The sequence below is a fragment of the Cynoglossus semilaevis genome, chromosome Z (assembly GCF_000523025.1).
Source record: "Cynoglossus semilaevis isolate Cse_v1.0 chromosome Z, Cse_v1.0, whole genome shotgun sequence".
NCBI classification, from domain to species: domain Eukaryota; kingdom Metazoa; phylum Chordata; class Actinopteri; order Pleuronectiformes; family Cynoglossidae; genus Cynoglossus; species Cynoglossus semilaevis.
The window spans coordinates 14,546,134-14,569,294 of NC_024328.1; the positions used below are offsets into that span (position 1 = coordinate 14,546,134).

Consider the following 23,161-nt stretch of genomic DNA (forward strand, 5'->3'; position numbering starts at 1 on the left):
ACGGGGACCGGGACCTGGCCCGGGGACCTGGACGGGGACCTAGCCCGGGGACTTGGACCTGGCCCGGGGACCTGGCCGGGGACCTTGACCTGGACGGGGACCTGGACCGGGGACCTGGACCAGGGACCTGGACCAGTGTTTGTTCATGTGCCTCAGCTTGTTCCTCTGTGTCCAGGTGTGGCTCAGGGCATGATCACGGGGATCCGAGGGTTGTGTAACGGTCTGGGTCCGGCGCTCTACGGTTTCATCTTCTTCCTGTTCAACGTGGAGTTGAGCGACATCGAACCTGTGGCCGGGGGAACCGCGAAGAGCGCAGAGGCAATTATCAGGACAACGACCTTCTTTCCGATATATTTATTAATTACTAATTATTACTTTCTTCGTGTACTCCCGTAGAAGTCCTTCATCCCCGGCCCCCCCTTCCTGTTCGGAGCCTGCGCCGTCTTGTGCGCACTCTTCGTCGCCGTCTTCATCCCCGACAACCACAAAATGGCCGACGACAAGACGTGCAAGTCCAACAGCACGGCCGACGCCGCTGCCCACGTCCAGAGCTCCAGCCCTCTGGCCACGCCCACGAGCGACATGGAAGACATCGAACCACTGCTGCAGGACAGTAGCATGTGACTGACGGCTGGCCAATCATGGCGCAGCAGTGACGCCTGACCTTCTCTCTGCGGGCTCACCACTTTCACGAACGGCTAGTCTAAATTAGTTTCCCCTCACGGTCAGACAGTTCAGGTCAGGTCACACTGGGTTCAAGGTGCGTAGATTTTTTTTTTTTTATTTCTGTACGTCATGGGAAACGTTTACGATCCCGCGACACACCGAGAGGCCAAATCTTTTAGCTTGTCAACGTTTTGTTTGTTTGTTTTTCTGAACACCCTGCGATGCCGCAGAGGTGAGGACATTAAACGAACCTCACAGTACGGAGATGGGGCCGGGGGGTTAACGGGGTAAGACTGGTTTTTTCACCGAGGACAGTGATGTCAGAGCTGACGTGGGCTCATGGGAAATAAAACGTGTGTCACACCTGTGGAGCAGTGGACTCCTGGTGTGGGGTTTGATTCCGGGTTGTGACGCTGCAGGAATGTGTGTGACATCATCATCCTCTTATGTGAAATTTCGACTAGTCCGTCCTTGCTGGTCGCTGGTCATCTGTGGTTAAAGTACTAGTTAGTGACATTACCAATGAGACAGTTTTATTCCTCAGTGGAAAAAAAAATCTGGAACAATGTGTGTGGCACACCAGTAGGGGGTGCTGTTGTCTGACGCCTGCAGGGTTGTAGGTCAAATTCCAGACTTTTGAGGTTGTATGGCACCCCCAGGTGGTCGGGAAAACTTTTAGAGCCTTGGAGTGGTCACTTCAAGGCTCTACATGGTCCAGACCAGTGTTTCCGAAACTTTTTTCTGGCGACCCATATTTTAAAAGTCACAAACCTTCGCGACCCAAGTCAATAGACATTATTCGTAAATTCCCACCTGAGGGTCGCGACCCAGTCTTTGGGAACCATGCTCCAGACTGACTGGTTTGATCCAGCTCACTCCTCCGTCACCGTCTCTTTGTCGTCATTCAATTATTTTAACAATTATTTTTAATAGCGCGTCGTGGTCAGGCCGAGCTCAACGTCGTTACGTAATTATTGTTAGGTTTCGCACATTCCAGTAAAGACGAAAAAAAAAATTGTTTCATGAAGCGCTCACTCGTATTTCGATACCCGATCACTGACGTTTCTTCTAGAAGATTCTGCTGCTGTGCATGATGGTCCATTTCCCTGCGGTGATGTGTCGACAACCTCACAACTCTGTCAGGTCAAAAGGTCAGAACTAGGGAAGCTAGGCTACTACATCACCCCCCCCCCAAAAAAAGAATTGTGTGTACGAAGCCACTAAACTCAGGATAAAGAAAATGAAAATAAGTTACTGACTCGCAATTAGATTTAAGAAAATTTTTATTATTATAAATTATTATTATTTTTAAAAAAAAAATGTTTTTTTTTCCTACGTTCTTCCTTTTATATCAGAAAAAAATAAGGCAGTTCATTTGATCAGGTTTTTTTTTTTGCTATTTTTAGGGAAGTCCGATAATATCGGCCGACCGATATTATTGGCCCAATATTAGCATAATTACTTTGTATCTGTAAGAATCATTATCAATTTTTTCCTCCGATAACGAAAACCCGATAACGCAACGCCTGTGTTCGCCAAATGATGTGTGATTTAAAAATAGTTTTGGGGAGAAAAACAGCTGTATTTGTGAGTGAACGCCACTAGATGGCAGCATTGCAGTTCATTTTATTGATCAGGGGATTTTATGCAGAATGCTGAAGAAACAATGTTTTTTTGGGGAGGGTTTATTTTCCTACGGGCTTGTACTGAAGTAAAACATGTACTGCATGTCTAAGTATCTGCGACACGAGATGATCGTTGGCGGTTTCACGATGACTTGGTACGGAGATCTTTTTTTTTTTTTTTCACCTTCTTTCCCCGATGATGTCAAACGAAGGCCGACGGACCGACAGAGTATTTTTCTACCGTACTCTCAGCAGTGTTCTACCGACGACCCATAATGCACCTCTCTCTCTCTTGGGATTCCCAGTGTCTGTGAAGAGTCCTCCTCACTTCCTGAACCGATTCGGTCCAGGGTTCAGTCCGAGGACTCTGGGGTCAGGACCAAAGTTCAGGGTCAACAACAGGTCACTGTTATGACGGAGTTACCGACTGAGGAGTTACCGACTCCTCCGTTACTGATCAGATCTGTATTCACTCCGCGGGGACCCCCTGCCTCCCCCACCCCACTCCCCAAGTTTTAACTTAAAGTGTCATAACAGATGTAGTAACCCCCCCCCTCCGACCTCCTCATCTGGGCAAAAGGTTTAGGGCCGTGGTTTACAACCTGTGGCTCCAGGGTCGGCCGGTGTACTCGTGTTACTTTACTCTAGAAACTGTATTTTGTGGTCAAACAAGAGGAAATATAACTCTGTGAAATTACTGCAGTATTTAAAATGTCAGATACTGCACAATCAGCGGTAGAATGTTCCGGCAGCCATTGTTGTATTGAGTGAAGGACGCGGAACCCGCGGACCACGTGTTTGTTTCCATTTACACCATTTACATTCACTGACTCCTTTTTTTTTTTTTTTTTTTTTTTAATAAAACTAATGTGGAACCAGTTCCTAATTGGACCTCCAGCAGGAGGCAGTCAAACACCCCATCTGACCCCATTTGAACCATAGCTCATAAATGTGTTCCAAAATGAGAAGAAAAGAAACAAAAAAAGGAGCTAGACAGTAAATGTAGAGGCTAGCCCCGCCTAAAACTTTTGCCCCGCCCCTGTAAACGTTGCCGAGCAATTTGCTGCCCAACGCCGCACTTTAATTTCTTTGAACGTGTGCCTCTGATACTAATTCTTCATGTTCATATCTGTTTTTTATATGAAGATGTTCACGATCTGTGCATTTGCTTTTGTCCTTAGTTTCCGATAATATCTATTATAATAACGACAATAAAGAGAATTTTGTGGGATTTAAAACAATTCTGACATTGATTTTTTTTGTCCTAAATGTTAGAAAATAAAAATTTATAAAATATAAATATAAAATAACAGTTATATTTCAATACAGAACACGCTTCATTTTCACAAACGTTTATTTTTAAATAAGAAAACGTTAAAAACCAACGTACACACGGCAACTGCCGACAAAAATCAGATTAGAAAAATAGAAACTAAATATTTCAGTTTTTATGAAATACACAATTTTTTTTCTCTCTCACATACAATCATAAATATTGGAAATATTTCAAACAACAGTATTTAAACAACATTCAGTCTGTGTATGTGTTTGTCGTAGAATTTGAAGAATAAAGAAAAATATATCCTGTAAAATTTTGTAAGTGGAGAATATGGAAATCTTTACAATATTTGTTTTTCTTGAACAAAAAAATTCTTTCATGCAAATGGAAAATATTTTTGGAATGGAAAAAAAAATAACTCGGCAGTCATTTACTGTGAAATCTACAAAAATATTCTTGTTTCACAATCAAAAAAAAAAAAAATTTGTAAAAATTCAAACTTTAAGCATTTATATGAAATACCAAGCTTTTGATATTTTTAATTTCAACCCGTTTTAAGTCGCCTGCAGCTCCGAATATAATTCAGCAGTTCAATGTTTTTAATTGAAAATTTTAAAATTAGAAGTTAATGCAGCGTTTTGAATCAATCTCTCACACGATCTAAACCAAAAAGTCAAAAAAAAAGTTTTTTACTTAATTAACTATTGAAAAACATGTTCTCTGATTATTCATTTCAATCAAAAAAAAACCAAAAAACAACCTATCGCTCTCGTATCTCAGACTTCCGGTGTAACCTTCATCATCTTCATCTTCACAGCTGGCAGGAAATGGAAACCGTGGTGGTGGAGTAAGGGACGGTGTCTGGGAAGGACAAACATCGAGTCATTTCAGGTAATTTCACCAGGTCAGACACTAATTAACATTTTTTTAAAATGTTATAGTCGACTCTAATTCTAACGCTTGTTACCAAACGGGGCTGTGCTGCCCCCTGCTGGTTAGCCTGGGCACGGCAGGAAATACGCTGAATGATTTCAGATTTTTCAAGTGAGATTTATTTCAATATTTTGCTATGTAAATAGTGAGCGAGTTCAGTTGTCATGTGGAGGAAATCCAATATATATATATATATATATATATACATATATGTGTATATATGTTATATATACATACTGTATATGTGTATATATGTGTATATATGTATATAAGTTGTATATATGTATATATGTTGTATATATACATATGTGTATATATGTATATATGTATGTGTATATATGTATATATATACAGTACATATGTGTATATATGTACAGTATATATGTATATATGTGTATATATGTTATATATGTGTATATATGTTTATATATACACATGCGTATATGTTATATACTGTATATGTATGTGTATATGTTATATGTGTATATATGTTATATATACAGTCATATATGTATACGTATATGTGTATATATATATGTTTTTTAGTTTGAATTAAAATGGGGCGCCACAAGGTGGCAGAAGTGGTCATTGATCTTGCCCTGCCACAGCACTTCCCAAAGTTAACCCTTTGTGCAGCGGGAGAATGTCAGTTTTTTTTTTTATGAATAATTGTTTTAAACAACACTCAGTGGAGTTTATAAGACATAACTGTAAATTTATTTTAATATAATTTCTTTTTTTTCTTCGGTCTCACCTCTGTCCTTCAGGGTGTTGACGTACGCCTCGATGAACTCCTTCTCCCGGCCGTCCTTCACCTCCTGCTGCTCCTCTGGCGTTCTCCACCTCCATTTCCTGGTCTTCTCTTTCTTCTTCTTCTCCTCCTTCTTCTTCTTTTTCAGTGCGTTATCACACAGTCGGACAAATCTGCGGGGGCGATAAAAGTAGGCCACGCGTCAGAATCTAAAGCTGCGAAGATGATAAAAAAATAATAAAAAATAACGGCGGAACAGGAAGTGAGTCAGACAGGAGTTCTCTCTATCTTAGTGCACTACGTACTGTTACTATATAGCGCCTCCTCTGACTTGTCTGTGCTACTTAAACCTAATTAGTTATTACTCAAAGTGTGATTGACTAAATATGACGGAGTGATTTAAAAAAAAAACTTTTCAAATGGTGAAGCACGGGCGTCATCTGCGTTTTCTCCACTAGGTGAGAACGTGGCGACAGCACTGGTTTGTTACTTGATTTCTGGGTTACTGCACAGCTTGGTGGGCGTGCAGGTGAGCTCGTCGCCACTGACGATGATCATCTTCAGCGTGGAGATGTTGGTGAGGCACATGGGCAGGTAGGTCAGTTGGTTCTTATGGACGAACAGCGTCACGAGCTGCTCCAACCTGTTTGGCCAAAAAAAAAAAATAGGCAAGTTAGACTGAGGCTAGCTCCAAAGAACCCAGTGGAGCGGGCCACGGGGTTGAGACCGCCATTCTTTATTTAGATAGTTCGAAGACGGAATGGGAAAAAAAAAACGAAATCATGAAAATAATTAGGAATGTCCGATATTAACATTTTGCCGATATCGTCCAAACACTTAATGTACAATTCTGATAGCGATATAGCGGTGTCCTGTTGGTTAAAGAAGTCAAGTGCCGCCTGTTCACGAAGGTGATGGGTTAAAGCAGTGTTTCTCAATTATTTTTTGCCATGCGCCCCCTAGTGGACAGAAGTTTTTTGACCCCCACGCCCCCAATTGAGCACCTGGAAATATTAATTTATTTATCTGTTATTTGTCTATTAAAATAGATTAATAAAATGAGCTGCAATGCTGCCATCTAGAGACTTTCACTCCCAACTGCAGCTGTTTTTCCCCAAAATTATTTCTAAGTCACACGTCATTTGGCGAACTGCAGGCATTGCATTATCAGGTTTTCATTATTGGAGGAAAAATCGGTAATGTTTCTTACAGATATTACGTAATCATGCTAACATCGGGCTAATGATATCGGTCGGCCGATATTATCAGACTTCCCTAAAAATAACAACAAAAAAAACCCGATCAAATGAACTAACTTTTGTGCAGGACAGGTCATGCGATTACCCTATAGTTAATGGCTAACAGCTAATGCTTCAGCGGCGAAGAGGTCAAAGGTCACCTGTCCATGTCCTGTGGCAGGTCGGTCAGACAGTTGTTGCTGAGGTCCAACAGCTGCAGGCTGCTCATCCTCAGGGCACAGATGGGGATGGACATGAAGCGGTTCTCCGCGATGTCCAGATGAGTCAGCAGTTGGAGGTTGCGCAACTGCCAAACACAGAGAGAGAGAGCGCGCCATGACATCGTCGCTAACGTTAACCCGACTGTGGACTTTTACCTTTCGCAGGTTCCGAAACAGCGCTCACCTCGAAGGGGAGCTCCGACAGGCTGCGGTTTCCCGCCAGTTCGAGTTTCTCCAACTTCTCGCAGTTTCCCAGCTCCGGAGGAACCTTGGACAACTGGTTGTAGCTGACGTTCAACTCCCGCAGCTCCGTTAGTTTACCTGGTGGGCGACACAAGACGGGCGGACGTCACAGAGGGTCGTACACCGCTCACGCCTCAGCGACGGCGGCCTCACCGATTTCGGGCGGCAGCTCGGCGATGGCGTTCTTCGGGACGTCCATCACGGTGAGCTGGGTGAAGAGCGCCAGGTAGTCCGGAAGCTTCTGGATCCTCGTCCGGCTCACGTGCCACTCCTTCAGGTAAGTCATCCACTGCAGCTCTCTGGGAAAGTCCTGTCAAACATCCGTGATGTCAACATCGACCGTCCGACACCTCGACGTTGACCGTGTAGCAGTTGACTTACCGTCCACTGCTGACCCTCCATGCGCAGACTCAGTTTCCCAGGATCAGGTTCTTCATGGGGATTGGGTCCTTCGGGGTCCCTGTGGTCCTGATCCTGGTCTGGACCTGTCCCTGTCTCTGCCCGAATGGAAATATTGCATATAAAATAATTTTTTTTTTTTAAATTTAAAATGTAGTAATAAAATATTTGACCTGAAATTATAAGAAAAAAAAACAATATTACTAATAAAAAAAGTTAAAATATTACACACGTTTCTGTAATAAAATATAATAAATAATATAATAAAATTTAACCTAAGAATTTCTTTTTAAAATGCGCATAAAATAAATCTTGAAATATCGCACATAAACTATTACCTGAAATTAAAATATTAAAATATCGCAAATAAAAAATGTAAAACATTGCACAGAAAAAAATTTCAATAATCATATATTGGACCTAATATTAAAATATCGGAAAAAATTAAATTTGCATAAACAACATGTTACTGATAAAAATGAAAAATGAAAACGTTTCAGTAACAAAATATTTTATCTGAGAATTGTTTTAAAAAACAATCTTGAAATATCGCACATAAGAAAAAAATTTGCTATAACCTGATTAAAATATTAAAATATCGCAAATTGTTCATGAGGAAATCTTAAAAATTCATGTGAGAAAAACAAACAAAACAAAAATATTGCTAATAAAAATAAAAAATGTAAAAATTGCACACAAAAAAATTCAAAAATCAAATATTGGACCTAAGATTAAAATATTAAAATATCGGGGAAAAAAATGAAATTCGTATAAAAAACAATATTACTTATAAAAATTAAAAAGTAAAAATATTTTACCTGAGAATTTTTTTTTAAAAAACTATCTTGAAATATCGCACATAAACAAAACTGCTATAACCTGAGATTAAAATATTAAAAAAATTGCTAAAAATTATATTTGTTTTTTTTAAATGCACAAAAGACAAAAACAATAGTAAAATGTTAATATTGTAAAAATTTAAATAATGATAAAAATTATTATTGATATCCGACATTTATGATAAAAATAAAACGCGATAAAAAAAAACGTCCAGGTCTGTGTATTTCTGTGTGTACCTTGTGTATTCCCGTGCATTTACCTGCGATCACTCCTCCGGGGCTGTGTCCGCTGTCGTGGAACTGTTTGTCCGATAACTGCGACCTCCGCAGGTGCCGATGGAGGAACTCGCGTTCGGTGCTCTTCAGGGTTTTGCAGTAGATGCGGTACTGCCACTCCTGGTCGATCCTACGATGGAGAGAGTACTATGAAGTACCATGGTACCGTCGTCCAAACTCCTGACCTTTTCTACTCCCGGACGTCCAGACCTGCCCTCACTGTTCTGCCCCAGCGCCGATGATGGATATAAATAGTCCAGCGTTCAGGTTACCGACTGGGGCGTCATGATTAACAACAGTCAGCTGGACTTTGGAGTTTTCTACGTCAACACCAGGCGTCGACATCGGCCATCTACGTTTTCTTCTTCTACATCTTCCACGTCTTCTTCTACTTCTACGCCTTCTTCTTCTACGTCTCCTACGTCTTCTTCTACTTCTAGGTCTTCTACTTCTACGTCTTCTTCTACGTCTTCTACTTATATGCCTTCTTCTACGTCTTCTTCTACTTCTTCTACATCTTCTACGTCTTTTTCTACGTCTTCTTCGTCTATGTCTTCTTCTTCTTCTTCTACTTCTACGTCTTCTTCTTCTACGTCTTCTTCTACTTCTACGTCTTCTTCTACTTCTACGTCTTCTTCTTCTACGTCTTCTTCTACTTCTACGCCTTCTTCTTCTACGTCTTCTACGTCTTCTTCTACTTCTTCTACGTCTTTTTCTACGTCTTCTTCGTCTATGTCTTCTTCTTCTTCTTCTACTTCTACGTCTTCTTCTTCTACGTCTTCTTCTACTTCTTCTACGTCTTCTACTTCTATGCCTTCTTCTACGTCTACGTCTTCTTCTACATCTTCTACATCTTCTACTTTTTCTACGTCTTCTTCGTCTATGTCTTCTTCTTCTTCTTCTACTTCTACGTCTTCTTCTACGTCTTCTACTTATATGCCTTCTTCTACGTCTTCTTCTACTTCTACGCCTTCTTCTACGTCTTCTACTTCTACGTCTTCTTCTACTTCTACGCCTTCTTCTTCTACGTCTTCTAAGTCTTCTTCTACTTCTACATCTTCTTCTACGTCTTCTTCTACTTCTACGTCTTCTTCTACGTCTTCTACTTCTACGTCTTCTTCTACTTCTTCTACGTCTTCTTCGTCTATGTCTTCTTCTTCTATGTCTACTTCTACGTCTTCTTCTACGTCTTCTACTTCTATGCCTTCTTCTACGTCTTCTATTTCTACGTCTACGTCTTCTACGTCTTCTTCTACTTCTTCTAGGTCTTCTTCTACGTTTTCTACTTCTACGTCTTCTATTCTACTTCTACGTCTTCTACTTCTACGTATTCTTCTACGTCTTCTTCCACTTCTTCTACGTCTTCTTCTACGTTTTCTACTTCTACGTCTTCTACTTCTTCTACGTCTGCTTCTACGTCTTCTACATCTATGCCTTCTTCTACGTCTTCTACTTCTACGTCTTCTTCTACGTCTTCTACTTCTACGTCTTCTACTACGTTTTCTACTTCTTCTACATCTTCTACTTCTACTTCTACGTCTTCTTCTACTTCCTCTACATCTTCTTCCACGTCTTCTACTTCTACGCCTTCTTCTACGTCTTCTACTTCTACATCTTCTACTTCTACGTATTCTTCTAAGTCTTCTTCTACTTCTTCTACGTCTTCTTCTACGTTTTCTACTTCTACGTCTTCTACTTCTTCTACGTCTGCTTCTACGTCTTCTTTTACGTCTTCTACGTCTTCTACTTCTTCTACGTCTTCTTTTACGTCTTCTACGTCTTCTACTTCTTCTACGTCTTCTTTTACGTCTTCTACTTCTTCTACGTCTGCTTCTACGTCTTCTTTTATGTCTTCTACGTCTTCTACTTCTTCTACGTCTTCTTCTGTCATCTTCTGTTCTCCTTGTCTATCCTTCAATAAATCCACATCATCTCCAGGGAACATTATCACACCTTCGTTCTCTAACTCTTACTTGAAACCTATTAAAGATCAGTACTGACGCCACCTACTGGACTGTTTTCTGTTTTGGCTTTAAAGGGTTGATGGTTTGAGTCCTAAATCGCAACTTGCAAAAAAAAAAAAACATCTGAAAAGAACATGGACAGGTTTCATGCAGTGTCTGTTGCTGACCTTGCGAGGGCGCTCTTCTCGATTCGCTCCTGCTCCCTCCTCTGTCTCTGTTTGTACTTCTTCACTCGACCTTCCCAGAGCCCTCGCACCATAGAAAGGTCATAGACGGGGGCGTCCAGCTTCCTCTCCACGCCCATCTCTGCCGCCGACAGGAAGTCGATGCTAACATGTGGTCGAGTCGAGCGGAGAAAGAAACACCAGTGCGTTTTAAATGGTATTCGTATATGATGGTGGATGATAATACGTAATACAGGCATGGGCCACAAGGGGAGTAGTGGAAATCGCTCTTGCCTTACAGCAAGAACATCAGTGGTTCGATTCCCAGCGGTCAAACTTTCTCTATAGATGTTCTTCACGCTTGAATCAGCAACAACCACCATACCTGATCGTGGGGCGGGGTCAACAATAACCCCGCCCCACGGACTGGGTAGATCCACCCATTTTGACCACCACTACATGTGCGAGGTACATTTAGCTCGGCGCTAAAAGAACAGCAGCTACTTACTTATTATTAACGCCTGAGGCACTAGACGTGTTGTTATCTATACCAACGAAAGGGGGAGACATAGCCATTGAGAGGGTTCAACTTTGATTAGTCTACGTATAAACATCGGAATGCAGTACTATTGCTAACCGCTGACAAGTTTGACCGTCGCTAACGTTCCGCTCCGACGTCAAGTAGCCGAATTTAACGAATAAAATCAGCCTAATATGAACTATTTACACCAAGTTTGTGCAAAACAAAAAACAGGTTATTTGTACAATTTTATAATTTTAATAACTTTTATTCGGACTCTCCTGGGTGCTAACGTGACAATGCTAATTGCTGGAAGCTATCCACTTTAAATGTCGTTTTAAAGAAACGAAACGGGAAATATTTACCGATAAAAAACCGGACTGTAACGAATTATTCTGTCTGAAACAAAAATAAAAATGACTAAAATTATTATTTAAAAAAAAAAATATGACTGAATTATGACTTTTCTGCACCCTGCCGGTCAGACTTTCCGGTGACCGGATATTTCCACGGTGACTCATCGGTCACTCATTCCGATGTTGAGCCTCAGCAGGCAGACTACATTCCAGCATATTTAGAAAAATAAATAAAAATAATAATATATTGAAAATGAGGAAGCAGTGTCCAGTACTTCCGGCTCCTCCATCACAGTTCGGTAGTTACGGTACAGTGAGATAATGTGTTTTACCTGTTAACCGTCGTCCGTACAGCCCACAGGTCCAGTCCGCTAGCTTGTTTACCGAACTGTGACTTGACTCCTGTGTGTGTGTGTGTGTGTGACACAACATGCTATTTTTACCGGTAGTGATGTGACACACTCCTAATGTGTGTCACATGATGTCAGGGCGAGTTCCTGTATCACCTTGATAGTAGTAAGCTAGTAGATAGCAGCCAATAAAATCACATCTTACGTAGTATTACACTGAAAAAATATATAGACACGGAGGTAAACGCAAGTACTGGTAGTACTACTGCGTATTTACCCATATCTATATATTCAAGTATGTGTTGTAGCCGCCGTATACTTGGTTCAAATCACGTGACCTGCTGTGTAAGAATATTATGTTTTTTGTTGCTGTGCTAACATTATCGTCGACGTTTTTTCCGGTTAAAAAAGTCGACGATAATGTGTAGTCGCTAGCAACAGATTTATTCAATTAACTATGACATTGAACGTCCTTTTTGTGGCCAGCAGGTGGAGCTAACAGTACAGTTTTCCAGAGGAGTAGTTACTACGTCACACATTGCATTAGTTGATATATTTAAAAAAAATGGCTGACACAAGTGGTTTATCTATTCAGACAAAATGCTAAACTTTTACAAAAGAGTTTATTAAATGAATAAAAATTTATTGAATTAATTAAAGTAATAATCATTAACAGTTAATTATTAATTCCGTGCGCCGAGTCAAACTACTCCAGGTTTTTCTTTTTTGTAAAACGCGGTGTAATCACGACGTTCAGAATCAAAATAGTTTGGACTAACGTTCAATATACACCTCAGTGTTTTTAATGACTTACGAGAAAAAACAACCAAATCTGAGTTGTCCTTTTTTTACCTGTTTATTACACCAACTCTGAACCGGGAAACTAAGTTTCGTTTCAGGGGAAAAATGTCCTCTGCTGGAGTTTGCTTGTTTTTAACTTCCGCATTTGACTGGGACGCTTCGCGCTGCCTACACTGTCAGACACCGCCCGCGCAGACCAACCCGGCGTTTAAAGTTGTGACGACGGTTTCCTGAGCAATCTTTTTTATTATCATTCTATTTTTTTCTCCGTTTCCTGATCTTGTTTTTTATTTATTTATTGAGAGACAACTGACGCCACAGCACCCGGTGAAGACAGTCGCATTCTGGACACAGCGGCGGTCAACATGAAGTTAAGTGAGAGATTCCATGTGGGCTTGGACTTCTTTGAGTTTTTACGGGGGACTAATCGATCAACGCTCACTGATAGAAATGAACTGGGGGACGTTTACAACTTCGAGTTCAGAAACAGGTGACACCATCTTCATCGACATCTTCATTCTACTCACTGTCGTCGACTTGAACTGCCATCTTCATCCGCCAGGTCCTAATTATTATTATTATTGTTTTTATCTCTGTCTGTTTCAGGGATTCTAGAACCAAAGACCCGAACTTCAGTTCGGTTCTCTACGCCTTGAAAATCAGCGGTAGAATAAGAATAAGAAAAAACAACATCCGCTTCTATGCCAAGGTTTGATCATCGTTTCATTTTTTTCTTCCCGGACTCAACAACACACACACATATATATAAAAATATATACATTTAATTAATATATTAAATCGTTAGTTGTTAAAAAAGGGGGAAAAATTAAGTCTAACGCGTAGAACAGATGTAACAGTGTTTATCAGACCAAATATCGCAGATGGCGCTGTGGAGCCATTTGTCAGGAAACTGTTGTTTCTGGTAAAACTTTCTGGATTTTTCTTTTTTTTTTATTACACCAATGACGGCGTTTTAGTTTTGTGGACGAAACACCAATGTTCACCGTCTTGTGTATGTCTATTTTCTAGGTGGCGCTGTGCAGCCACACCAACTCGGGTTCATATCCAACACTACGTTGGTAGTTGATTTATTACAGTTCCGTTTTTTTTTTTCCATTTTATCTGAACTGTGTAATGACCAGCGGAAAAAAATGTAATCCTAGCATATCGATGACTCAGCGGGAATCGTGAGGTTTCTTTGTCCGCGGAGGATAAATAAAAATACCAGTGCAACGAAAATAACTCAACATTTACCAAAATGATTTTTACTTCACAGGTCACAGGTCTTCATATCGACCAGTGGTACTCACCCAGAGAATATTATCCACGATCCACCCGTAACGCTGTGACCAGAAATGGGCCGGTATGGAGTCCGGAGACGGGTGTACGCGATCGGAGGAAACTGGCCAGTCTGCTGATGAAGCGGCTGAAAAAAGAAAGGTGATAACGACTAAAATACTTGGTGGTAATTAGGGATGTCCGATATTAGCTTTTTCGTCGATAACCCGATATTGTCCGAACATTTAATTTCCTTTTCTTTCACAACCCCCTGATTAGTAAATACAAAATTAATCAAATAAAATGCAACGCTGCATTATACGATATCGGGTTTTCATTATCGGAGAAAAACTCAGATTCTTACAGATATTGCTTAATTATGCTATCGGGTTTCGGGTCATCCGAAGTTGTACTTTTTCCGAGTTCTCAACCAAAGAAAAAGTGAACACACACATTTCGTTGTGGAGAAACGTGAGTTAGCGTGTTCAGGGCTAAAGCTAATCTTCAGGTGTTTTTTGTTAACACTGCTGCTGTGTCTCCCGTCTTTGTCCTTGATGCTTAAAGTCCACTGGTTAAGGCAGTTCCACTGACTCGACACCAGGGGTCACCAACCTTTTTTTTTTAAAACAGAGATCGGTTAGTAATATGATATGCTTGTTTGGTACAGACTTCCCCCGGACAACGTAATAATAATCAGTTCTGGGACAGGATATATATATTTACTGATATTACTAAATATATTGATTATTGAAGAATTTTGTCAGTACTATCCCCATTAAAATACATTTCTAAAAAATATAATTAAATATAGTAATCATTTAAGTATTTTGTTAATGAATCTATTAACATTAGAATAAATGTCCAAAAAAAGGTAGTCCACGGGGGGCTACCAGGTGGCCCCCAAACACCACGTGGTGACCCCTGCTGGTCTCACCGTGCATTTACTAGACTCCTTTTTTTTCTTTTTCCTGTCTTTCCGATCCACTCCCGAGTTCCTTCAGTCCGCGCTCTCGGCCGTTCGTCCTCGTCCGCATTGCGTCACCTGTTGTCTCTGCTCCACAGGGGCAACTTCATCTCCAACAAGCACGGCGTCACCGTTACCGCCGATCCCGACTTCAACAACGGCAAGCTGGATCTGTGTGTGGAGAACACGTACGAGGTGAGTGTCCGAATTGTATATATATATTTTTGTTTTTTTACAGCTTCGGCCTCAGAACCAGATGCGCGTTGATCGTCGCGTCAACGCGTGTCGGTTTGTTTCCCACAGTACACGGTGGTCCTGAAAGTGAAGAACAGCGGCCCGGACGTGGTGTACTTCACGTACTACACACCACTGCAGTGGCTCAAGTACTTCACAGTATCAGACGAGCTGAAGGTCACCAAGGCGAACCCTCTGACCCTCCAACCAGGTGACGCGCAGGTTCCCTCTGCGATTCCCTCTGAGCGAACTTTTAATTTTTTTTTGATCACTCTCTTCTGTCGTTTCTTAGGACACAGCTATGACATCACCGGTCACTTTCGCTGCGATCTGATTGGCTACTATCCCACAACCTTGGCCTTTGAATTCAAACCAGACCTGGAGCCGTCCACTCCTGCCTTCCATATCGTACGCTTTATCGCTGCCAGGTGTATATCTTCCCTGGGAATGGAACTGGCACCCACCGCCCCATTCACGCCCCGTTGCCTCCCCGCGCGGACTCCCGAGATTGACTGCACCATTGTGGACGGGCAGCGCCCTGAGGGGTAACGCAGTTTATTGACATATATTTTTTCTTTAAATATATGTATATACATATTGTCAATACATATATTGACTGAAATATATATTTCATAAATATATATTTTTTTAATATATTGTAGTATATAAAGTATATTTGACAATAAAGTATATTGTCAAATATATATTGATGATATATATATTAACTGATATATTATTAGTAAATATATTAATTATTGAAGAATTTTGTCAGTACTATTCACATGTTAATATATTCATTTGTTAATGAATACATTAGAATAAATGTCCAAAAAAATATTTTATTTAAATATATTGTCAATAATGGAATGTATTGTTGATGAATATTTATTGAGCATTGAAATACATTGTCAAAATATATATTCACGATATGAACAGGTGGCACTAACATCAGCAGCACCTGTTTATTACTCACCTTTTAACATGGACTAGCGCTGATCAGCCCTGTCTCTCCCCCCCTCCGGGTCACCTGACCTTCCCATGTGACCTCTCTCTCCAACAGGATGTCGGTGGTGAGGCTCGAAATGAAGGTTCCACTGCACAACTACAACGTCCCATCATACATCAACCAGCTGGTGGAGACACTGAGGAAGCCCGGGTCTGGTCGCGACATTAGGTGCAGTATAGCATTGTTTCTCAAAGACTGGGTCGTGACCCTCGCGATTTTTTTTTTTTGGGGTCGTCTTGCATCATGTTTCCCAGGAGTTTATGAATAACATCTACTGATTTGGGTGGCGAAATTTTGTGACTCTTAAAATATGGGTCCCCAGAAAAAAAAGTTTGGGAAACAATATATTGCAATATAGTACACACATATTACTATATAGTCCATACATACTATGTATTGTGTATATGGACATTTAGGACACGGGATGTTAGCGTCTCGCCTGTTGAACATGGTCAACATTTTTCTGTATCCGTCAGCGGTCAGGTGTTCCTCGGGCTAACTTACCGAATTTGCTCTGAGTCGCTTGGCTTTTTTTATGTCCTTTTTTTTTCGTCCTCACTCTGCATAGGCGGGGCATCCTGGAGAGTCCGCTGTGTTGGCAGAACTACGCCGAAAAGTTCAAGTTGATGCTGTATCTGGAGGAGCTCCAGATGAAGGTGGACATCCGTAGGTACAACATCCCCAACAGAGAGACCACGGAACCCATCCCGATGTTCAGAGACAAATTCAACAAGAAGCTTCTCGTCCTGGAGGTCAGAACCCGTAATTACACTCCTTAAAACACCGACGTCTTATTATGGGCCGCGATCTCAAAAAAATAAAATACGACAAGAATGTAAAAAAATGTTTTTTTAGGGATGTCCGACAATATCGGTACATTTGTATTTTGTAATACGTAAGAATTGTTATTGGTTTAAACCCGATAACACGATGCTTGGGATTAGCCAAATTATGTGTGGCCTAGAGATAGTTTTGGGTGGAAAAAACGGCTGCATATCTTAGTGAATGCCACTAGATGGCATCATTGTAACTCATTTTATTAATCAGGTGATTGCTGGTGCCAGCAACTTGTCACCACTGTATTGGTTGATATCGGTATCGGAAATTACGTTTTTGGACAATATCGGGATATCGGAAAAAGGTTGATATCGGACATCCCTGCTTTTTGATCATGATAAATTAACAAAGAAAATTATGTGACGAACAGAGCTCTGTTATGATTGGTCACTGGTGTGACGTCCACTGGTCCCTGCCTCTGGTCTCCAGGTCGCCGGTGTTTCCGAGAACCGTCCGTCTGTGCTGAGAGGAGATCAACTGCTGGTTCGTCGCGAAGGAGAAACGGACGTCAAATACCGCGGCTACGTCCACAGCGTGGAGCTGAACAGCGTCAAACTGGGCTTCAGCTCAGAGTACGGCCCGTGACCCACGGCATGGACACGTTCTGTTCCCATCTGCCAGAGGGGACAGGATCTGACCTCAATCCCTTCGTTTCTCTGCAGGTTGCTCAGTGGCTTCGTGGACGGCATGAGGTTCAGCGTGGAGTTCGTCTTCAATCGGCTGATCCTGCGTCTGCAGCATCGAGCGGCCGAGATGGCGGTGAAGCACGGACTGAAGAGGGTGCTGTTTCCTGCGGAGGACTCTGTGCCCGCCAGCAGCGTGGAGCTGCCCGACCTCACGTCAGTCCTGAACGTCGACATTTTTTTTTGTTTTTCTTCTTCTATGACAGTGGTTCCCAAGGTGGGGGGGTGGGACCCTTCAAGGGGTTAATACCAGAATTTTACTTCTGTTACCAGATTATGCGATCGAAAACTGCAGGACAACACGGAACAGTACCAAGCGGTCCAGCACATAGTAGCGGGCTCATCCAAACCTGCACCCTACCTGGTCTTTGGCCCACCTGGTACAGGTACTACCTAGGAGAGTTGGGAGTTAGCAGTCAGTAAACCGGTTATAGTTTACCAATAGGCAACACGAATTGCTAATGCTAAATGCTAAGTCACCATATTTGCGGAGTTTTACGTCGACCTTTCTTTCTCCGTCCTCCTCCACCCGCTCAGGTAAAACGGTGACTCTCGTCGAAGCCATCAAGCAGATCGAGAAGACGCAGACCTCCTGCCGGATCTTGGCCTGCGCGCCGTCCAACAGCGCTGCCGATCTGCTCTGCGACAAGATCTTGGACCATGTCGATCAGCGCAAAGTGTACCGCATGTACGCCTCTAGCCGGGACCCAAAGACGGTCCCCGAGAAGCTCAAGGTTGGTGTCACTTGGCCTGGTTCCCACCCGGTTCTGTTGCCCGATTGGGGAAGTCCTACAGCATGGGATCCATGTTTTGGTTTTTTTTGTTTATTTTTTTTTAGCCTTGCTCCAACCTGGTTGGCGACTGTTACGTATACCCTCCCAAAGACGATTTACTGGAGTACAGGGTGATGGTCACCACCCTGTTGACCGCTGGAAGGTAGAAATCACTAACCTTTTGTTTTTATCGCTTTCATTTAGGCATATCCGATGTTAACTTTTTGCCGATATCCGATATGCCGACATTGCCCAAACACTTTCCGATTCTGATATCAACAGATATAGTGGGGCAGTGGTGGCCCTAGTGGTTAACCTGCTAAATAAGGTCAAAGCAGTGTTTTTTAAGTTATTTTCTGCCATGCCCCCCCTAGGTTACAGAAGTTTTTTCACCACCCAAATTAAAATACTATAGAGTACATGGTAATATTTATTTATTTATCTGTACAAACCACTGTAAGAGCTAACATTCCCCTAATTATCAAAATAGAAAAATAAAATGAGCTGCAATGCTGCCACCTAGTGGGGGTCACTTTCATGTGCAGCCTCCTCCCCCCCAAAACTATTTTAGAGGAAAACCCCATAACACTTCTTACAGGTATTACATAATTATGCTAACTACAGGCCGATAACATTGATTAGCCGATATCATGCTAACATCCCTGGTTCCTTTCGCGTGAGCTCTTCTTCACCGCCAACTTTGTTTCTCGTCTTTCCAGGCTGGTGACAGGAGGAATTCCCGCGGGACATTACACCCATGTCTTTGTAGACGAGGCGGGCCACGCCGTCGAGGTGGAGTGTTTAGTGCCGTTGGCAGGTAATCGGCGCGGATCGTGGGCGTGAGTCGGTGAACAAATGATTGATCAAACAAATATGTCTGCCTCGTGTTAGCGTGGCAACAGTCTGAAACCGAGTGCAGGATGGAGCAGTGGCAAAAACTCGATAAATTGTCAGCCTATAGTATCGCAATATATCATATTGTTGTCCGTGTGTCGTGATACGTGTCGTATCGTACCCCTAACGTGAATGTCGTGTCTCGGCAGGACTGCTGGATGCGCAGACTGGACAGGTCGTTCTGGCCGGAGACCCCAAGCAGCTAGGACCGATTCTGCGATCCCCCTTCGCTCTGAAGTACGGCATGGGTGAGTCGTCCGACAGTGGCCGAACTTTACAAAAACGTAAACAACGTACGTAAGAAAAATGAAAATAATTCTTTGGTCTTAAAACTTTCGCAGGTGGAAAAAAAAATAGTCATAGTCCGAATCTAGCTAGCTGGACAGACACGGACACGGTTAGCTGTGGAGCTAGCTACCTCGTTCGCTATCTAGATAGACTTTCTCTGCTTAATCCTAATCCTCGGTCTGACCTCGGTCGTTCGTCCGCAGGGGTCTCGCTGTTGGAGCGAATGATGACGAACTTCCCTCTGTACCAGAAACGCGAGGGTGCATTTGACAATTGCTTCGTCACCAAACTGCTGCGGAACTACAGGTGGGACTTAATTACGCTAGCCGTTTCAAAGTGAACTTTTTAGTGATTGTCCGCTTCCTTATTGTCTGATTGGTCGTTCCAGGTCCCATCCTGCCATACTGAAGGTTCCCAACGAGCTCTTTTATGATGGCGAGCTCCTGTGTCACGCCGATCCGGTTCTAAGCCACTCCTACTGCGGATGGGAGTACCTGCCCCCGGCGGCAAAGGTTGACACGTTATAAAACCCGGAATACCGTTTAAAAAAAAAAAAAAAGTAAAAGTAACGCTGATCTTTTTTACCCTACGCACCTGCGTCAGCTCAAGAATTTCCCGCTGATCTTCCACGGGGTGACGGGCCTGGAGGAGCGCGAGGCCACTAGCCCCTCCTTCTTCAACAGGACGGAGGTGGAGGTGCTGATGGACTACGTGAAGAAGCTGCTGCAGACGCACAGCAAGAAGGGCCGCGCAACCATCGCGCCCAAGGACATCGGCATCATCGCCCCCTACAGGAAACAGGTAGGGAACAGGTTCTCGTGCCGGGTTCTAAGGTTCGCAACGACTGCGCTAATTATGCATCTGCTTCGTGCTACGCAGGTGCAGAAGATCCGTCAGGCCCTGAATAAACTGGAGAAGGATCTCAAGTGGAAGACGATGAGCTCGCTGAAGGTGAAGGGGTTTTCGTAAAATGTTTACGACTCACTTCGTGAAGTTTTTTTTTTTTAAGTTTCAAATTACGCTCATTAGCTGAAGACACCAGAGATATGTTGTGTACGAGACACTCGGTTACAATGCAGGTTTTGGCCACAAGGTGGCGGTGACTCATCAGTCATTTAACTACGCTAGCTGTAGCAAAAAGTACGGAGAACGCCATGTGGAACCCTGACGTGTGTGTGTGTCAGGTTGGCTCAGTGGAGGAGTTCCAGGGTCAGGAGCGAAGGGTCATCTTGGTGTCCGCCGTCCGCAGCAGCCCAGAATACGCTGACTTCGACAGGGACTTCAACCTGGGCTTCGTCAAGAACGACAAGGTACGGGCTGTGTATTTTTGCATACCTGTGTGTACTTCTGTGTATCTGTGTGTACTTTTACGTTCCTATGTGTAACTGTGTGTACTTTTGCGTACCTGTGTGTACCTTTTTGTACCTGTGTGTACTTCTGCGTACCTGTGTGTACTTCTGTGTACCTCTGCGTACCTCTGTGTACCTGTATGTACCTCTGTGTACCTGTGTGTACCTTTGCATACCTGTGTGTACTTCTGTGTACCCGTGTGTACTTCTGCGTATCTCTGTGTACCTGTGTGTACTTCTGCGTACCTTTGCGTACCTCTGTGTACCTTTGCGTACCTGTGTGTACCTTTGCGTACCTGTGTGTACCTTTGCGTATCTATGTGAACTTCTGCGTACATGTGTGTACTTCTGCATACCTGTGTGTACTTCTGCGTACCTGTGTGTACCTTTGCGTACTTTTTTGCGTACCTGTGCGTACCTATGCGTACCTCTGCGTACCCGTGTGTACCTCTGCCTACCCGTGTGTACTTCTGCGTACCTCTGTGTACCTCTGCGTACCTGTGTGTCCCTTTGCGTACCTGTGTACCTTTGCTTACCTGTGGGTACCTCTGCGTACTTGTGTGTACTTCTGCGTACCAGATCCGACTCTTTTTGATTTTTCAGAGATTCAACGTGGCCTTGACCAGAGCCAAAGCCCTGCTGATTGTGGTGGGAAACCCCACTGTGCTGAACACAGACCCTACCTGGGCTCAGTGAGTGTCTCCCCCTTCAACCCCCCCACCTACCCTCCCCCACACACAGAACTTAAACCAATCAGAATTTCTTTTTATGGTGTTCACCACCCAGACGTAAAAAATATTTTGTAATAAATAAATCAATATCTGTAGGTGCATTACCCCACCTCACCACAGGAGGGCCACATCTCCTCTATTATTTTGCTTGTGTTGGGTTCAGTTTCCTTGATGAGACAAAACGATCACATTTGACAGAGAGACCAAGGGTCATTATTTACTGTAGTAAAATAGAAGATAAATTTACTTTTTTTTAAACTGTTTTTTAAACTAAATTCTTATTCAAGAATCAAAAAAGTTCAAGATTTAGAATTTTCAAAATTTCAAATTTTCAAAGCACAAAAATCACACAGATTTGGATATCTACAAAAAATATGAATATAAAAAAATGTCATGATTGGTTGACACATTTTGAAAAAAAAAAAAATTCCATGGAGTAATAAAAACTGCAGTACTCCTCCTCGACACTGAGTCACTGTCTCTCGTTTTTTCCAGCTTCATCAAGTACTGCAGCGACAGCGGAGGCTACGGCGGCTTCCGGCCCGACAGCATCGTCACGGAGGACGTGGAGGGCCTGGTGGAGAGGCTAGCTTGCCTCTGCGTAGACATGAGAGTCACAGGTATGTTATCCGTCGCCGCCGCTACCGACGTTTTAGCATCGTTACCGTCGGATTTGTGTGAATGATTTCGTGAAAAAATTTGTGTCTGTGCCTCTGCAGAGACAGCAGAGAGCGCTGTTCAGCAGCACATAGACCCTCAGTGGAGGAGCGACCTCTGAGAGAAGACGTCCATCCTTGGTCCCCCAACCACCGCACCACGATGGTGTAAAAAGAAATTGGCGTTAGCCATAGATGGTATTTAAAAAAAAAAAACATAAATTTTTTTTTTTTTAAGAATTTAATTCACATCTCCCACAGACTGGTACTTGTGCAACCCAGTCCACAAACTGGGTCTCACCCAGACTGAGCATCAAGTCACCGTCCTGCTGTTTTCACTGAAATCACTGATCCAGAAAATATAAATAAAAAAAAAATTGTGGTCATCAAACGTCAAGTCGATAATTATAAAAGGTGAAGGCTTTTCTCAGGTACTGTTCAATCGTCAGTTGAGCCACATGCTGAACCACATTATATTTTTACAGATATGTACTGTTAATTCCCAGGATTTTTAAAATGTGATTTTATTTTTTTTCCTTTCAAATGTAATAATAATGTGATGAAAAGTTTCCCGCTGCAACAATTTCTCAATAAACAACTTTTTATCTCAGAAATGATTGTGTTTTCTCTGTGAGACAACGCCACCTGGTGGTCAGCCAGGGTCACGAAAGGTCATAGACAGGGAAGAACTGCGAGTTTGGCGTGCACACGGGTGTGAATGGTAAAGAAGACCCAGATGGAGCCCCCGGTGGTGGAAGTGCAGGACCCTGGGAGTGTTTCCTCCAGTCACACGGTTCCGTCTCTGTTCCCAAGGACACAACGATTAGGTTTCTGTGATAGTTT

At 42.6% G+C, this 23,161-nt stretch overlaps 3 protein-coding genes and 1 long non-coding RNA gene across 7 annotated transcripts in view; 3 read left to right on the plus strand and 1 right to left on the minus strand.

Moving 5' to 3' along the window:
- mfsd14bb (major facilitator superfamily domain containing 14Bb) overlaps positions 1-1,907 on the plus strand; it is a 7,764-nt gene extending 5,857 nt beyond the window's left edge. The window contains exons 11-12 of the mRNA XM_008336490.3: positions 176-318; positions 397-1,907. Coding sequence (XP_008334712.1) covers positions 176-318; positions 397-624 — 371 coding nt within the window. The 3' untranslated portion in view covers positions 625-1,907. The remainder of the gene's footprint in view (positions 1-175; positions 319-396) is intronic.
- Positions 1,908-3,122: 1,215 nt separating this feature from the next.
- lrrc2 (leucine rich repeat containing 2) lies at positions 3,123-13,172 on the minus strand. 4 transcript variants are annotated; one of them, XM_025053222.1, is made up of 10 exons: positions 13,153-13,172; positions 10,602-10,763; positions 8,455-8,600; positions 7,338-7,453; positions 7,110-7,266; positions 6,898-7,034; positions 6,654-6,799; positions 5,745-5,897; positions 5,258-5,427; positions 3,123-4,431 (listed from the first exon to the last, which is right to left on the minus strand). In XM_025053222.1, exons 2-10 carry the CDS (start codon positions 10,736-10,738, stop codon positions 4,382-4,384), a joined length of 1,212 nt encoding a protein of 403 aa, XP_024908990.1. In that variant the 5' UTR covers positions 10,739-10,763; positions 13,153-13,172; the 3' UTR covers positions 3,123-4,381. The 4 variants fall into 4 exon arrangements, with proteins under 4 accessions (XP_024908990.1, XP_008334713.1, XP_016898758.1 ...); XM_008336491.3 differs by lacking the exon at positions 13,153-13,172 and adding an exon at positions 11,807-12,013; XM_017043269.2 differs by lacking the exon at positions 13,153-13,172 and adding an exon at positions 12,677-12,756 and having other exon boundaries at positions 3,126-4,431.
- Positions 5,378-5,919, plus strand: LOC112486475 (uncharacterized). Its single transcript, XR_003048929.1, has 2 exons — positions 5,378-5,516; positions 5,713-5,919. It is a non-coding gene; the product is annotated as an uncharacterized LOC112486475 (long non-coding RNA).
- Positions 12,831-22,928, plus strand: LOC103398015 (putative helicase mov-10-B.1). The gene is made up of 23 exons (XM_008336493.3): positions 12,831-13,115; positions 13,232-13,334; positions 13,902-14,065; positions 14,966-15,062; positions 15,171-15,312; positions 15,394-15,646; positions 16,162-16,275; positions 16,676-16,859; positions 17,374-17,516; positions 17,607-17,783; positions 17,901-18,013; positions 18,165-18,361; positions 18,466-18,563; positions 19,120-19,217; positions 19,444-19,542; positions 19,786-19,888; positions 19,971-20,094; positions 20,186-20,383; positions 20,462-20,533; positions 20,767-20,892; positions 21,535-21,623; positions 22,158-22,282; positions 22,382-22,928. Exons 1-23 carry the CDS (start codon positions 12,991-12,993, stop codon positions 22,438-22,440), a joined length of 3,003 nt encoding a protein of 1,000 aa, XP_008334715.1. The 5' UTR covers positions 12,831-12,990; the 3' UTR covers positions 22,441-22,928.
- The last annotated feature ends 233 nt before the right edge of the window (positions 22,929-23,161 follow it).